Consider the following 17,726-nt stretch of genomic DNA (forward strand, 5'->3'; position numbering starts at 1 on the left):
TCTTTCTTTTCTCCATGCTCAATGTGGTACACACAAGGACACAGGACAGAGGTTGAGTCAACTTTAATCCATGTTAACTGGCTGCAAGTGTGATTTAGTTATTTCCAACACCTGTTAGGTGCCACAGGTAAGTTACAGGTGCTGTTAATTACACGAATTAGAGAAGCATCACATGATTTTTCAAACAGTGCCAATACTTTTGTCCACCCCCTTTTTTAGGTTTGGTGTGGAATTATATCCAATTTGGCTTTAGGACAATTCTTTTTGTGTTTTTTCATTGAAGACAAATTAAATGAAGATAATAATACCAAAAAATTTGTGATTGCAATCATTTTCAGGAAGAAACTGAGTATTATCTGACAGAATTGCAGGGGTGCCAATACTTTTGGCCACCACTGTATGGGCACACAGGGAACTGCACATGGACAGAAAGCATGTACACTTCCTATTGATATGACAACAGATCCTTTATAGGGTCATGTGAATTCGGCCTAAGGCCGGGATAATCCAACTGTGTTTTCAGTCTGTGAATGTTATTGGTTAGCGCATTGGACTGCGTACGGACGGCACCTTGACCAATGTGCTAGTGCACGTGAGTGATTCTCCACACAGACTGAGGCAGCACCTGTACCTGTCCGCTATGCAGACGATTGCACGTAGCTGAATGTGGACCCTGTCATGTCTGCAATCTGCAGATGTGATTCTGCCAATAATTACAACGCTAATGTGAACCCGGCCTAAAGCTGTGAGACGTGAAAAGCTATAAAGTGACTGAACACCTAATATTACGTGTAATACACAGTGCCAAAATCTTACTTAAGCCACGATGTTCCATAAACATTATATTATGGGCGCTTCCAAAACGTCACTCCAAACATGTTGGCGCTCAACATGTCCCATTTTTAGCTCTGCAGAGAAACAAGCAACTGTTGGAAATTTATGGCGATAGCTCATTGCTTCACATAAAACAAACATGGAGTTGAGAGGAAATACTAATAATTGAGTGGTCGGGGAAGTTATTTGGTTGCATTGTCAGTCTTCGGGAGAAGTCAGACGGCCGTATAAATCGGACTGGCTGCCAAGAGTGTCCACTGCATAATAATATATAAAGCTGTAACACTTAAATTGGGAGAGCCGTGGGCCATCCGTGAATTGCCATCCAATCTCGGTCCAATTTATACGGCCGTCTGACTGCGCCTTTATGCTGATTTCACATGTTCGACATTCACAGTCCAAGTATAGACTACAATGTCCGGACAAGCTATAAGTCTCCTGACCAGAACTTAACAGCCTCACAAAATGTCTTTACATTCTCTACGTGTTTCAAGGTTCTAAACGTACAAAGAGATGTCTGGAAATGAAAAATATCTGTTTGCTTATAGACACTTGTTTCTTTTCAATTTCCACTGAGGTCTATGGCCTAATGGAATAGATAAAAAAAAAACTTCTTGGGCAAGGAAAAGAAAACAGAGGGGAAAAAAGAAGGGTAGACTTGCTTACAAATGCCACCTAGAGCTAAACAACATATGAGTCAATGCTTCAAGTCTTATCAGTTTGCTGAAATAAGGTGGAAGCCGTTATACTTGACACCTGGTTGGATGGAGACTTTCCCTTTCTGAGACTTTTACAACTCATTCAGATGGATACAGATGCCTCCATCTTCATTTTTCTCAGAGTTGCATTAAAGAAGAACTTTCACAACATTTTTCATGTTGAGCTGGACACACGATGTAATAGAGCCTGCAGAGCTAAATAAATCGTGTTGTTTTTTTTTCTTAAAATTTCGCATCTCCATTGGGGAGATATTAGCAATCAAAGTATTTGGCACCTAATGAATTAACTCTTGTTACATCCAGGTGGGTGTCGATTAAATCATTTCGCTGGGGGGGTGTACTTTCCCTGTATGAGTTGCCATCCAATAACATCCACCTGGACTTAGAGAGGCGAAATTAAAAAATATAACAATATTGTTTTATTCCTCTCTGCAGCCACATGGTGTGCCCAGTTCAACATGAAACATTTGGTAAAGGGTCCTCTTTAAGTAATACAACTTGCTATGATTCCAATTCAACACAATCTGCCACCATCCAGCTAGAAAGAATAGACAGACTTCTTTTTTTCAACAGGATGGAAAGTATAGCTATAGATTACTCCTCTTTATATATTTAAGATTTCTTGGTTCATGATTTTGCTTAAAGGGAATCGGTCAGCAGTTTTTTGCTATGTAATCTGAAGACAGCATGAGGTTGGGGTTAAAACACAGATTTCAGCAATGCCACTGCTTAAAATGATTGTTTTAGCACTAGTAGCTTATCATTGCTGAGACTAACTGGTCACATGAGCCTTGGACTGACAGGCCCACTCCTGTGATAAGCAGCTTACTGTATGGACTTTGAACATGGAGAGCCTGGTGTGGGTGGGGTTAGCTTTCTCAGCTCTGCTTTCTACTAAATCTAAAAACTCTCTGTCAGAAAGGCAGCACCCAGTAATCTAAGTGATACATCGTTTGATTCACACGTTGGATTCACTCATACACACGTCAGTATTTTGAAATCGGTGTTTGCATGCTAAAACCTCTAGTAGAACCTTTAGAGAAAAACTGTAATTGAAAGATAGACACATGTTCTGTGTTTTGGACACACTTCTGGTTTTGGTATACAAATACTGATGAAATGCTGATCAAAAATACTGATGTGTGAATGAGACCTAAATCTGTAGCCCAACACATAGAAAATTGGAACATAGACGACTTCTATAAATAATAAAGATCAAAAAATGTGGCCAATGTAAAAGTGAGCTCCCATGTGTTGTACTCTATTACCTAGGCCATATACAAGGCCTCGCAAGACACACACCTGTGGCTTGGTATTTCTCAAAGACTTGCTAGTAACTCAATTGTCTGTGCACAGTTCCAGTCCACAGTCATCAGGACGTCTCCTGCTTGTCTTTAGTTTCCAGTCCCTGAGTTACTTGTCTGCAGCTTCCTACCCATCATTGGAGGTCTTCACCTACTTGTCAGCAGTTTACAGTAACCTTGCTACCTGTCATTGGTCTTCAGGACTACCTGTGATTTCCAGTATCGCTACCTACTTGCCTGCGGTTTCCAGTACATGCATCCTGCGTGCAATTTCCAGGACGTCTTTCTGACTGTCTGCAACTTCCATGGTATTCATGCTTTCTAGTTTCTCCAGAGTTTTGTCTGCTACCTGTCCCAGGTCTTCTATGACCTCTTCTACGTGTCCACCTGTGGTATTCAGGACGTCTTCCTGGCTGTGTATGGTTTTCATGGAATTACACTTTCTTGCTACTCCGGAGTTTAGTCTGCTGTCTGTGTCTCCATGACGCCTCCTGCTTGTCTGCAGTTTCCAGAAACTGTGCAATCTGCCCGAGGTCTTCAGTAATTCTGCAATCTTCCCAAGGTCATCAGTAACTCTGCAATCTGCCTGTAGTCTCCTGGATGTCTCCCGCCTGCCTGTGGTCTCCAACATCCTGCCTGCTTGCCTGTGATCTCCTGGACATTTCCTGCTTGCTTTTTCCAGCATGCCACCTTCTTGCCTGTGATCTTCTTCCTGTGGTTTCCAGAATCCCGCCTACTTGCCTGTGGTCTTCTGGATGTTTCCTACTTGCCTGCAGTTTACAGCATCCCGCCTGTTTGCCTGTGGTCACCTGGACATTTCCCGCCTTCTTGCAGATTCCAGCATCCCGTCTGCTTGTTTGTGGTTTCCAAGACTTTATTTAGACTTTTAGCTTGCCTTCTATGTGTCAGCCTGTGGCTTCCAACACGTCTCTTGTCCACTTGCGGTTTCCAGAACTTTATTAAAACTTTAATTAGCCTTCTACATGTCTGCCTACTTGAATGTGGTCAGCTGGACGTCTCCTGCTTGCCAGCTGACTCCAGTCTTTCAACTGCCCGTGTTCACCAGCTAGCTACTGCACTGATGCCCGTGTGTCCACCCGGACCTTGGGCTTAGAAGAACCACCTCACTGTGTGAGCCTGCTGTGTGCAACATCTACCCAGTAGGACTACTACATTTAAAAAAAAAAAAAAAATTCAATCCAAGCCAGATTGGTTAATTAATTCATTTGAATGTTAATTAGCTGCAATAAAAGATGAAGCCTATGAACATGCGTTGTGCTGTCTCTGGGGTAAAAGTAGCAACTTTTTTCGAATTCTGGTCAACTGGATGAGGGTGACAATGGCTATGTGACTACCATATCCAGCAGTGTAGACCACACCTGGTTAGATCACAAATATTTGTTTTTCCAAAACAGTCTTTTCATATTCTTACATTAGGAATTTACACACTTAATAGATTTATCATTTAATTCCAAAACAAATACATGGCATTTTGTATTCTCAAAATATACACAAACCTTAGATGTTCTTCATATATCTAGAAGTATTGTTGAAGGTTTCTTTGAAATCCATACTATAATAGGTGATCTTTTAAACGCAGTAAGGGATCCTAAGACATTACATAATTAATCTCCCTGGCATTTAGCTTCTTGTATAGAGACCCTAATTACTTTTAAATATGGGGTGGGGGGTCACTATTACCTACATAACAAAGGATCAGCAAACCCTGTCACTGTGATTTTATTACTACAGGCTGCAGAAAAGAATGCATGACGTTCCGACATGAAAGCAAGGTGCCAACGGTTAAATGAGCTATGCTCAAGCACAGCAAAGGATATGCCATGTCAGAGAGAAAATGGCAATTCCAAGTAGAAGTGCCAAGCAGAAGGTCACTCATGGAAGTGCATCTCATTTTAAGGACATGCGCCATTTGTACAGTGCTGTTATTGCTTTCGGCTTTATTGCTAGGCCAAATAGGATTCAAAACTAACAGTCCCAAGGTCCCATGAAAGCTGCTCTGTATATGCCACCCCGGCATGCCGCCAGCCTGGCCCAATGACCGGCAGCTGCAACTACAACCTCATCTGTATCCATTATTCTCTACAGACTCTCTGCAACCATTCAGAGCCACCATCCCCCACTAATATTAAATGTGACTTTACACTTCGAATGTGCTCCGTTTTGCTGCCTCTGTCTGCCATCAGTGCACTGTTCTCCAAAATGGCCGCCGTTGAGGCACAAGGAGGATTTTGGAAAGTTTGAAGCACATCTCCCATGCCTGCTCTCTGCCAGGGGATGGACACAGTACCACTTTCAATGGGGCTGTTCGATCTGAACACCAATGAAAAAGATGGGGAGACATGGTTCAGACATTCCACTAGGCAGCCATTTTGAAGAAAAAGAAAGCAATGACATCAATGACAGACAAAGGTGGTGGCAGCATAACCGAGTGCATTAGGTATGATGACTACACACGAATTATGTTGTTTTTTTTAAATATTTGGGGTGGAAGAACACTTTGAACATTGTGTAGATAGTACATATAATTAGTCATGTGAAGCCGGATTTCATGCGCGCACTATTGGTAAAAGTGATAAATGCAGATGTGGGTGGCATAGGGGTCTGCTGTAAATTAGCAGGTGAGTTTGGGGGCATGAGAAGCATGGGGAGGGCGGGCATAAGGCGTTTGTTGCGTATGATGTGAACAGCAATGGGGTGATTTTGAGCGTGGTAAAGGAAGATGTGGACATTTTGTTGGCACGATGAAGGGTATCAATGGTTTTTAATAGTATTGGTCTTCTACAATAGGCTCCAGGTGCCCCTGCAAGTCCTGTACCCACTATTGCTGTATGCCCCTTTTTGGGGTTAATGCATTGAATTATTTTGTTATTAATAAGCTGTGCAGGGGTGCACTGTTACAATAAGGAGAAAAAGGCCAAGCATTTTATAATGATATTAAAATAGTCAATTTTAATTGCTCCCAAAGGCAGGCAGGGACAGTTTTTAATATCCCCATGTAGGCAAGCAGGTATGAGTGGGGGCAGTATGACTGCTGGTAATAGACTGTAGAGTCTCTTACAAATATGAATAACAAAATAGCAAAAACACCAATATTATCAATAAAAATATTTTTATTTCATAAATATAAAAACTGCCTCGTCAGAACAATAAAAATATATAAAATAGGGGACAATAAACAGGAAGAAACACAGGAAAACATATACAAAGTGGGTATAATTAATTGGTATCAATTGAAGAATAACATGATGACACATAGCGGGTCAAAAAATAGAGGTAATGCAAATATGCTTGCAGAATTAGCACATATCTCAATGGTATTAAAAAATATAGTACCCTTAATATGCACAGTAACCTGTGTCTATAGGGTTATTACCATGACTCACAGTGGACCTACAGAGTAACATATCATAATATATATACTGAACCTCTTCACAATGTACCACAATGTGTAATATACGGTAAAAAAGTACAAAAAGTTATAATACCAGATATAGCGGTCCCAATGCTCCAATGTACGTTTCGCCAGGTAGCTTTAAGCCAATTTGGAGCATAGGGACAGCTATATCTGGTATTATAACTTTTTTTACTTATTTATATTCCACATTGTGGTACATTCTGAAGCGGTTCTCAGTATATATATCATGGTATGTTACTCTGGAGGTCCACTATGAGTCATGGTGTAGGTCCACTGTTTTTCATGGTAATAACCCTATAGACACAGGTTACTGTGCATATTAAAGGTACTATATTCTTTAATACCATTGAGCACAATTGTGAGAATTCTACAAGGATAACATATTTGCATTACCTACATGTGTCATCATGTTATTCTGTAATTGATACTGTGAAGACACGGGGTCTTCCGTGGGCGTAACACTACTCAGACAACGCAGGGTGAGGGTAAAACAGAGAGGCAATACTTTTTTGAACCACAAAGCAGATAATAAATACATAGAACAATCCCAGCAACACAGTCTCACCCTTCCACTCCGCCCGCTTGGGACAGAACAGCTGCGACTTTGGGACTTCCAGGGCCAACTACCTCAACCAGTGGCCCCCCCCTTCTGGCGGGCCCCCACAGAGAGGAGGTAGCGGCAAGCTTAGGAAGCTAGCAGTTAATCAATGTACAAGGCCAGGAAACCCCAGGGTCCCACCCTGGCCTCTCCAAGAGTTTCCATGAGGCCAGATGACCGGCTGGTCCCAATCTGGCTTCTCCAAATGTCTCCATGAGTTCCAGGCAACCAGAGAGTCCCATCTGGCAACCCTAAACAACATCCATTGGGCCAGGTGACTTCATCGTACCAACCTGGTCTCCCCAAATGTATCCGTGGGCTCTCTGATGGTTAATGGAGCAGATCAGTATCTTTCCAGTCAGGGCTATATACTCTTAGGCTAGAATCATGTAGAATCCAAATCTGTGTCTCTTTGGTTAAAGCCATACTACCAAGCTGACGGTGTGAAGAGAGTCTGAGTGTCTGTGACTCCTTGCTTCTCCTTGATTCTCTGTTTTTAAGTCAACTTTCAGCAGGATAGATGACCTTTTATATGTAAATAGAAAAAGGGGGTTATCAGTCACAGGTCGGGGTTAGAGGTAAAGGCGAAGGGCTCACTCAGGACTCATTGTTTGAGCTAATTAATTACATAGTTTGTATCACAGGGGCTCTTGTAAATAAACACTCAGATGGCTTTTAGCACAATATGTAATTAGAATATTAGCAAACATCATTGTTTTCAAACCCAAGAGGAGATAACAATAAGGGTTATACAAATACTGGTCTGTCCTTCTTGAAATGCACATACATTTACAAGTCCACAAAGATAATCGTGTATTTCTCATGGATAAACAAATCTAAAACGTCAGACTTAGTAAGACTATAGGCTGCATCGTCACAGATACCAATTAATTATACCCACTTTGTATATGTTTTTTTGTGATTCTTCCTGTTTCTTTCCCCCTATTTTATATATTTTTATTGTTCTGCCAAGAGGCAGTTTTTATATTTATGAAATAAAAATATTTGTATTGATAATTTGGGTGTTTTTGCTATTTTTTTTAAACCATATTTTCTGGGATAACACCCACATACATATCCTTTTTTAATAACTTTGGTAATTTCTAGTGTTGTATACTAAATCTCTTACAAATATGGTCAATAGCAATCAAATACATCAAGAGCAATCAGAACACTCCTGGGTGCACCACTATGATTTTGTCTACAGAGTACAGTTTACAGCAGTTTGTATTACGTAAATGAAATATACACCCAAATCAGCCATAATATACAAGTGTATAAATAAGTTTCACACTCATTACACAGCAGTTGACCTATGTGTTTTTAAAGGCCATGGATGAATTTTAGTCCGTTCTCTTTTTGCTAGTGCCTATAAAAGTCTATGGAGAAAGAAGAGAACAGAAGAAGGGAACAAAGATAGAAAAATGCCATAACATCTAAAAGACACTACATATTTCTCCAAAAAATATGACGTAGTAGTCATGGGAGATTTTAACTTTCCAGACATTTGTTGGGAATCTCTCTCAAGTAAAACTAACAGGTCAAGCAAATTCTTATCCTCTCTTGCTGACGACTTTATCTTTCAAAACAAGGGGATCTGCTACTTTGGATCTAATCCTTATAAACAAGGAGGAAATGGTTGAGGAGGTAAAAGTGGCTCGGACCCTAGGAGGCAGCGATCATGTTATTATAGAATTTTGGATAACTAGAGGAGGAAGACATGTGAAGAATCAAACTTCAAGGTTAGATTTCAGAAAGGCAGATGTTAAGCGACTCAGAAAGAGAATAGGAGGGATCCCATGGCTGGATGTCCTTAAGGACAAAAATGTCGAGGAAGGATGGGAAATTTTTAAAAATGAGATTCTCAAAGCACAATCGTTAACAATCCCGAAAAGTAGGAAGAATGGGAAGCATTTAAGGAAACCAGGATGGATGAACACAGAACTTAAACACATGCTAAAAAGAAATAAAGAAATGTTTATCAAATGGAAAGAGGGAGGCATATCTAAAGAAGATTATAATGCAGTCTGCAGAACCTGTAGGGCACGTATCAGGTTAGCTAAAGCTGACAATGAATTAAGGCTTGCAAGAGATGTCAAAAGCAATAAAAAAGGATTCTGGGGGTATGTCAAAAGTAAAAGAAAAGTCAAAGATGCTATAGGATTTTTACAGGATGAAAATGGTGAAACGGTAAGAAAGGATGTTGGGAAGGCCGAACTTTTTAATTCCTATTTTGCATCAGTTTTCTCTCAGAAAGAATATGTAACATCAACTGATCTTCACTGTCCTATTAAAGGAATAGAAGAATCCAGGTTATCTGTAAACAGAAAGACTGTGAGGGAATATTTAGCTAACATAAATGAGTTCAAGACTCCAGGTCCAGATGAATTACACCCCAGAGTACTGAAGGAGATCGTATAAGAAATTTTAGAACCACTCTCCATAATCTTTGAAAATTCTTGGAGAACAGGAGAAGTCCCAGAAGACTGGAGAAGAGCAAATGTTGTTCCTATCTTCAAAAAGGGGAAGAAGGTGGACCCAGGGAACTATAGGCCGGTGAGTCTGACTTCTATACCAGGAAAGATCTTTGAACAAATTATTAAACAACATGTATGTAAGTACCTGGATAAGAATGAAGTGATTAACCAGAGTCAGCATGGGTTTGTAACTAACAAGTCATGTCAGACTAACTTAATTTCCTTCTATGACAGAATCACTGACTGGTTGGATCAGGGAAATGCTGTAGATATAGTATATCTTGACTTCAGCAAAGCATTTGACAAAGTATCTCACACCATCCTTATTGAAAAAATTACCAAGTATGGAATGGACAAGGCAACTGTTAGGTGGATTCATAACTGGCTTAGTGATCGGACTCAAAGAGTGGTCGTAAATGGCTTCACATCCAGTTGGATGAATGTCTCAAGTGGGGTACCACAGGGCTCTGTCCTGGGACCTGTATTGTTCAACATCTTTATCAATGATTTAGATGAAGGAATTGAGGATAAACTGATTAAATTTGCTGATGACACAAAGCTAGGAGGGATAGCTAACACTAGAGAAGAGAGAGAGAGAGGCTTCAAAAAGACCTAAATAAACGGAAGCAGTGGGCAGCAACTAACAGAATATTTTTTAACAGGGAAAAATGCAAAGTACTACATCTGGGCAATAAAAATGAAAAAAGCATATACAGAATGGGAGAAATAGAGCTAAGCAACAGTACATGTGAAAAAGACTTAGGTATACTAATAGATCATAGACTGAACATGAGTCAACAGTGTGATGCAGCAGCAAAAAAGGCAAATACAATTCTGGGATGTATTAACAGAAGCATACAGTCTAGATCACGTGAAGTCATTATCGCACTTTACTCCTCTTTGGTCAGACCTCATCTGGAATACTGTGTCCAGTTTTGGGCACCACATTTTAAAAAAAGACATTGACAAACTGGAGCAAGTTCAGAGAAGAGCGACCAGAATGGTCGCTCTTCCCATGATTAAGGCTAACATCTAGCTGAAACGCGTTGGGACGACCATGCTCTGTGGATTGGTACTCCGTGTGTTGTCGCTGTGACATGGCTGCTTTTATATGTTTTGAATAAAAGCTATATTTTAATGAAGATCCGCTGGATACCTGCTGCTCTCCTTTTTCTTGCTCTATATTCCAAGTGATTGCCTGGAACCAAGGCTATTCCGCTGTCGGATCACCTCTAACACAGAGCCTCCAGCTGTCTACTAATGGGTGAGCTGATATTTTTTCCCTCTCCCTCTTCCCTGCTATTTTGCCAATTAATTCTCAGGGGTTATCCTAGTTACATCTGTTTTTTTCACTGAATAGGTGGACTGCAGGCGGTTGGACTGCAGGCGGTTGGACTGCAGGCGGTTGGACTGCAGGCAGGTGGACTGCAGGCAGGTGGACTGCAGGCAGGTGGACTGCAGGCAGGTGGACTGCAGGCAGGTGGACTGTCTGTTAAAAGTCAATAGATAAAAAACATCAATGAATCTGTTAACTGAAGTAAAAGTCTGGTCTTCTGTATTTCATCCATGTCTCATGGATCCCCATAGACATTAACGGACAAGTCAGATACGAAAAAACAGATGGGAATAGGCCATGCCGTATCTTTGACCGAAGACAGACCCATTGTTAAAATTGATGTATACATGGATAAATTAAACACTATGGGTCAGTAAAAAATGTGCGATGTGTGAATGTAACCTTATAAGAAACCAGTATCTAAAAATGCCTTTGTCCATTAATACAGTGTGCACCTTAAAAACGTAAAACAATAATCAAATACTTTTCAGTCAATTCATGTACCTTGGTTGCATTAATAGAGATCGAGGGGTGTTTTTCATTCAAAGGAATTACTGATAAAATGTAGTCTTCTCCATAGAAGTTATCCCCTTAAGAAACTAAACAGTACCATAAAGAGGTTTGGTAAGTTTATGCAAGACGAATTATTTAATAAAAAAAGAAAATATAAGAAATCTTAAGACAGAAGGTTTACATTTTTTTTAAACACTCCAATGGCTTCCATCACTAGGGGGGCTGTATTTAAAAGTAGGTATTTTATTGAACAAGATTTAGATCTAAAAGAAATAGCCGAGAGGCAACCATTAATTTCCTATAACGGAGCCACCATCTAAAAGATGAGCTTGTTAGCAGACGCTACAGGAGATCACATAAAAGTTGCTTAGAACAATCGATTCCATCAGGAAATGTTAAATGTGGACTGTGTTCATACTGTTGCTTTGCTTTAACTGAAAGATGCTTTCCTTCAGTGTGATAATGAATTGCAAAATTAAATATGATGTCTACGTTTTAGCAACTCCTACTAATTTATTAGCACCGGTATAAGATCATCACAATCACATAGGAGAAAGGCATAATGCGGACCTGAAAGTGCTAAGTTTGGCCGGTATGAAGCAGGTTGCCCTTTTACCACAAGGAGGCAACCACTTCTTCTTCAAAAAGAAGAGCGATGGATTTTGTGCACGGAATAGTTAAAGGGGTTTTCCCATGAACAAAGTTAATTTTAGTCAATAGATCTTCAAATGAAAAAAAAATAATCCACAATTGGATGTGTATAAATAAAATGTTCCTGTGCTGAGATAATCTTATAAATGTGCCCCTGCTGTGTACTGTGTCTAGTTACATTGATTTTTTTTTTATTTATTGTACTGTGTTTTTGATATCTGTAAGGGGTATATGGTTACTATGGCAAGCAAGCATGTATATACCACGCTCTGATGTCATCACGCAATAGTCCAGAAGAAGTGTCAGCGAGACTGAAACGGTCGTCGCCTGGAACGCTCTCGATTTCCTCTCTCTCATGTATCCACAACATATTCAGAAAAGTCACCTGAACGATGTTTGATACGAATAAAACAGAAAAGCAAAGCATAAATGTAGCCTAAATTTCACTAAGAGTAGGTCACACAATCCGAGAAAAATGGTCCAATTACTCTAATCGGCGTGGCATCAGTTTTTCTCGGACATGGAGAGAAAAAAAAAAAGTTTCTCCACCTTGTCCACGGATAGCACTCGTACGAGAAAATCAGTCATGTGCACGAGCCCTAACACCGATACAAAAGCACCGAATATATGAACGGGGCTGGAATCATTGGTTTCCCATGTTAGTGCGTGTCCAACAGTAAATATTGTAATAGATGACAATGTAAAGACAATGTTCTACATATTACAGTAGAATAGACCAGCAGCGCTATGGAATCGTGGCGATACTCGGTATAAGCAACTTGGAGCTCTATAAAATGGAATATGTATAAAGCTTAATTCCAAGAGGTAAAACAGCGAAGCTAAGGTCACGCATTACATAACAGAAGCAAATGGGACTAGGTGGAATAAATATACTGTGCAAGGATTAGGGTTTTCCTGACATGAGAATTAATAATGAATTTCAGACACCATAAATGAGGTCAGTGCCGGCTTCATAATGTTATCAGCATGTGGCGTGATGAGCCTTTGTGTTGTCTTATTGACAGCGCACACAGACCCTTGCAATATTCTGAGCCCCTCTGAAAGAAAATGACTTGAATGCTGATGGCTAAGGCAAAGAGAAAGACGCGCGCTGTCAGCCCGCGGAGAGACCGAATCCTACAGATAAATAATAAAATGCATTTTAAATGAAGTGATCTAAGAGTCGGGGGTAAGATCATCATTTGCAAATGAAACTTTTCAGAGCTCACATACAAAAGAGCAACCATCAAGAAGATGTTCTCTTTATAAAGGGTCCAGACTGTCAAATGACTTCAGCCCATTCTCTGACATAAATGACAATTGCACGGTCCTCCGTAATCTAGATAATTAAATGTGTAATTAATGGACTCAAAGCAGCAATGGTGTAACACAATGTGACAGCACCAACATGCCAAAGCTTTGGGCGATGGATAAGAAAGTGAACACTGCTTGGCTAATGGAAGCAAAATATTTCCTTGCCATGAAGTCAAATTTCAATCTCCAAGCAAACAGATAATGCAAATATAGGAAGAAACATTAAACATCGATTAAGCAAACCAGAAAGGCATAATGATATGGATACAGAACGGTTCACAACGCTCCATGCATCGTCCCAGACAAGGAACCCAAGCAGAACTTTGAACCAGGTACTAACCCATTTGTGCCAGTCTGAATCTTTGTGAAGTGGCTACACTTCCTACCACATGGTACATCTCCGATGCCAGCAAGGAAGCCATTCGAGCTAAAGAAAAGTCCAGATGTTGTTGGAGATCTTCCACGTTAAGGCAGATGATAGTTATTGCACCTGACAAGATCTGCTTCCCATTGCAGAATAAATCTAAACAGCTGAGCAGGATGCACTAAGCTGAAACTGGAGCAAAAGCTGTGCTGTCATCGAACGCTCAAAAAGCACTCTAATCCACTAACCATCAGGAGACCGGGCTGCATGTAACCCACTTCTCATCTACTCAAAAACAGTACTACCCAAAGTGCTAAAGCTTCAGCCAACAGAGCATGCTTCCAGCCGACGTACTATTCCTTTGGTAGCAACTCAAGGGGCAGTCTCTAGTCTATAGACATGAGAACGTAGCAGTCATTAACATGATGTGAAAAGGGTAAAAGTAGCAACATTCAAATTGTAACTGGAGATGAAAAGGTTCATATCATTATATATGTGCAGCCAGAACACATTTATTATAATTTAGAACAAATGCATCCTCCAGTGTGCACAAGTAGTGAATAATAATTACAGAATTCATCCACTGTTTATCAATAATTCATTTTTGGCATCAAACTAAGAATGAATTAATTCAGAAATATTTACTGCAGGCGCTAATTTCGAGAGTGTGTAGGACCTTAAAATCTCCATTCTATCAGTCCGTGAATATCGGACTGCACGTAGAGGTCGTTTGAGTGCAATCTGATTTTTTCCACAGACTCACTGACTTGAATGGCCGAGTGCGATCCAAATATCAGATGTAAATCGAGCATGCTGAATCATGGAATACACTAGTCTGTGGTCTTCTGCGCAGGCGCCGTTGAGTCACGGAGACTTTCTCCCATAGAAAGGGAGGGAGGGAGTTCAACGCCCAGGCGCGGGATTACAGCGCAGCAACTACACGTCACAGGACTCTGTGCAGGGGAGGGGGGAACTAATATAATGGAGAGGAGGTGGAGATTCTTTCTGGCCCCGGGGCCTCGAAAGGATCATTAAAAGGAGTTGTCCAGTACTTCTTACTATGGCCCAAATGTCCCCCAATGTATTTACCCTCTTCAGATAAGGGTTTTTGTAAATACCTCTCTTTGTCCTTCTTGCCTGTGAGCGGCGCTACCGCAGGCCGCTCACAGGCATCACGTGACCCCCGGCTGCAGCCTCCTCTGATGTAACGTCAAGTGAGGCGTGACATCAGTGACGCGCTCACCACGGTGAATATTGGACTGTGGGCAGGGTTACTCTGCGCCTCACACCCAGCATCCACGGAGTGCTTTCCCAATGAATAAGGGCACGGTGGATGCTGGGTGTCACACGAGGGGATACCCCACCAACAGCCCATCACTCACCGTGGAGCACAGCACTGAGTAACGCCCGACTGTAGCCGGAACTTGACGTGACATCAGCAGATGTCAGAGACAGCTGCAGCCAGGGGTCACGTGATGCCTGTGAGCGGCCAGCGATGGTATTTACAAAAAACCCTTATCTGAAGAAGGTAAATACATTGGCGGCATAGTAAAAAGTACTGGACATCTTTAACATAAAGATAAAATATAAGATTTCACAAAACAAGACCATTAATATGACGCATACAGGTATGAATAGATTTACATTTCTATCACCTGTATGCCCATATCAATAGGTTATATACAGTACAGACCAAAAGTTTGGACACACGTTCTCATTTAAAGATTTTTCTGTATTTTCATGACTATGAAAATTGTACATTCACACTGAAGGCATCAAAACTATGAATTAACACATGTGGAATTATATACTTAACAAAAAAGTGTGAAACAACTGAAAATATGTCTTATATTCTAGATTCTTCAAAGTAGCCACCTTTTGCTTTGATGACTGCTTTGCACACTCTTGGCATTCTCTTGATGAGCTTCAAGAGGTAGTCACCTGAAATGGTCTTCCAACAATCTTGAAGGAATTCCCAGAGATGCTTAGCACTTGTTGGCCCTTTTGCCTTCACTCTGCGGTCCAGCTCACCCCAAGCCATCTCGATTGGGTTCAGGTCTGGTGACTGTGGAGGCCAGGTCATCTGGCGTAGACCCCATCACTCTCCTTCTTGGTCAAATAGCCCTTACACAGCCTGGAGGTGTGTTTGGGGTCATTGTCCTGTTGAAAAATAAATGAAGGTCCAACTAAACGTAAACCGGATGGAATAGCATGCCGCTGCAAGATGCTGTGGTAGCCATGCTGGTTCAGTATGCCTTCAATTTTGAATAAATCACAAACAGTGTCACCAGCAAAGCACCCCCACACCATCACACCTCCTTCTCCATGCTTCACGGTGGAAACCAGGCATGTAGAGTCCATCCGTTCACCTTTTCTGCATCGCACAAAGACACGGTGGTTGGAACCAAAGATCTCAAATTGGGACTCATCAGACCAAAGCACAGATTTCCACTGGTCTAATGTACATTCCTTATGTTCTTTAGCCCAAACAAGTATCTTCTGCTTGTTGCCTGTCCTTAGCAATGGTTTCCTAGCAGCTATTTTACCATGAAGGCCTGCAGCACAAAGTCTCCTCTTAACAGTTGTTGTAGAGATGTGTCTGCTGCTAGAACTCTGTGTGACATTGACCTGGTCTCTAATCTTAGCTGCTGTTAACCTGCGATTTCTGAGGCTGGTGACTCGGATAAACTTATCCTCAGAAGCAGAGGTGACTCTTGGTCTTCCTTTCCTGGGGCGGTCCTCATTTGAGCCAGTTTCTTTGTAGCGCTTTATGGTTTTTGCAACTGCACTTGGGGACACTTTCAAAGCTTGCCCAATTTTTCGGACTGACTGACCTTCATTTCTTAAAGTAATGATGGCTACTCGTTTTTCTTTACTTAGCTGCTTTTTTCTTGCCATAATACAAATTCTAACAGTCTATTCAGTAGGACTATCAGCTGTGTATCCACCAGACTTCTGTGTCTTCTGCACAACACAACTGATGGTCCCACCCCCATTTATAAGGCAAGAAATCCCACTTATTAAACCTGACAGGGCACACCTGTGAAGTGAAAACCATTTCAGGTGACTACCTCTTGAAGCTCATCAAGAGAATGCCAAGAGTGTGCAAAGCAGTCATCAAAGCAAAAGGTGGCTACTTTGAAGAACCTAGAATATAAGACATATTTTCAGTTGTTTCACACTTTTTTGTTAAGTATATAATTCCACATGTGTTAATTCATAGTTTTGATGCCTTCAGTGTGAATGTACAATTTTCATAGTCATGAAAATACAGAAAAATCTTTAAATGAGAACGTGTGTCCAAACTTTTGGTCTGTACTGTACGTCCCAGGGGGTAACAGATGCCCTTTAAACAGTAGTCAGTACACAGCTGTCATTATTTAATATGGTTAAAGCAGTTCTAATAGGATTTTTCTGACATTTTCTTTGGTGCATTTTACAAGTAAAGCCAAGGTCTGTAAACAGATTACAACACAGCAAAGGGATCACATTGTTGAAAGTTAGGAGAAGGGTACAAGCATTTTTTCAAGGCATTAGATATACCATGGAACACTGTTAAGACAGTGATCAAGAAGTGACAACATTACCTAGAAATGAATGTGTGGCACCCCAGGGGTCTGGTTTCCACAGTAATAGCAATATTATGTCTGAGAGCAGGTGGGAGGTCTCTTGGTCAGGAATCCTATGCATGCCACACCTCCTGCCCAGTCCTGGGAGGGGAAGAACTTCCCCTATATAAAACTGGGGCTGAGGCAGGGTTAGGGAAAAAGAGTAGAGAGAGAAGAGGAGAAGCAGCTATAGGAAAGAGAGATCAGGAGCTCTGGGGAAGTCGTGCTAAAAGGAATCAGGGGCTGGCAGCTGCAGAGCTCGCCCTGATTGAAGAGTTATCACCGGACCCGGAGTCCGAGGCTGTGGGGACTAATCCTTACCCAGCAGCAGAAACCGACCGGCAGGGGATTTCAGGTCCTCTGGCCAAGAAACCCGAAGGCACGGTCCCACGCGTGGGACTAGCACCGCCGTCGTGGAGCGGAAGCCACTAGAAGGCCCCGAGTCACCGGCCATACGGGTGAGCACCACACGGTACACTCAGGGACGTGGGCTACTTTTACCCGCCTCTAGCAAGGTAGCCAGAAGAGTACAATTAGTTGGGGAGGCCTACAACTCCGCCTGGCCAGGGGAA

General features: G+C 41.4%; 1 protein-coding gene across 7 annotated transcripts in view; it reads right to left on the bottom strand.

Annotated features, from left to right (window-relative positions):
* The window catches only part of PLCH1 (phospholipase C eta 1), a 367,659-nt gene that overhangs the window by 172,047 nt on the left and 177,886 nt on the right, over positions 1 to 17,726 (bottom strand). For 3 of the 7 annotated variants that reach the window (XM_073674762.1, XM_073674761.1, XM_073674760.1), the window contains exon 1: positions 13,523 to 13,844. The exons of 2 other annotated variants lie outside the window; for them this stretch is intronic. In XM_073674762.1, coding sequence (XP_073530863.1) covers positions 13,523 to 13,604 — 82 coding nt within the window. In that variant the 5' untranslated portion in view covers positions 13,605 to 13,844. Of the gene's footprint in view, positions 1 to 13,522; positions 13,846 to 17,726 lie in introns of those variants that run through there. 2 more of the 7 variants (XM_073674757.1, XM_073674763.1) reach the window with 2 other exon arrangements.

This window comes from Phyllobates terribilis, unplaced genomic scaffold (genome assembly GCF_046119375.1).
Source record: "Phyllobates terribilis strain yellow unplaced genomic scaffold, ASM4611937v1 Scaffold_3__8_contigs__length_932513732, whole genome shotgun sequence".
In the NCBI taxonomy this organism is placed as follows: Eukaryota; Metazoa; Chordata; class Amphibia; order Anura; family Dendrobatidae; genus Phyllobates; species Phyllobates terribilis.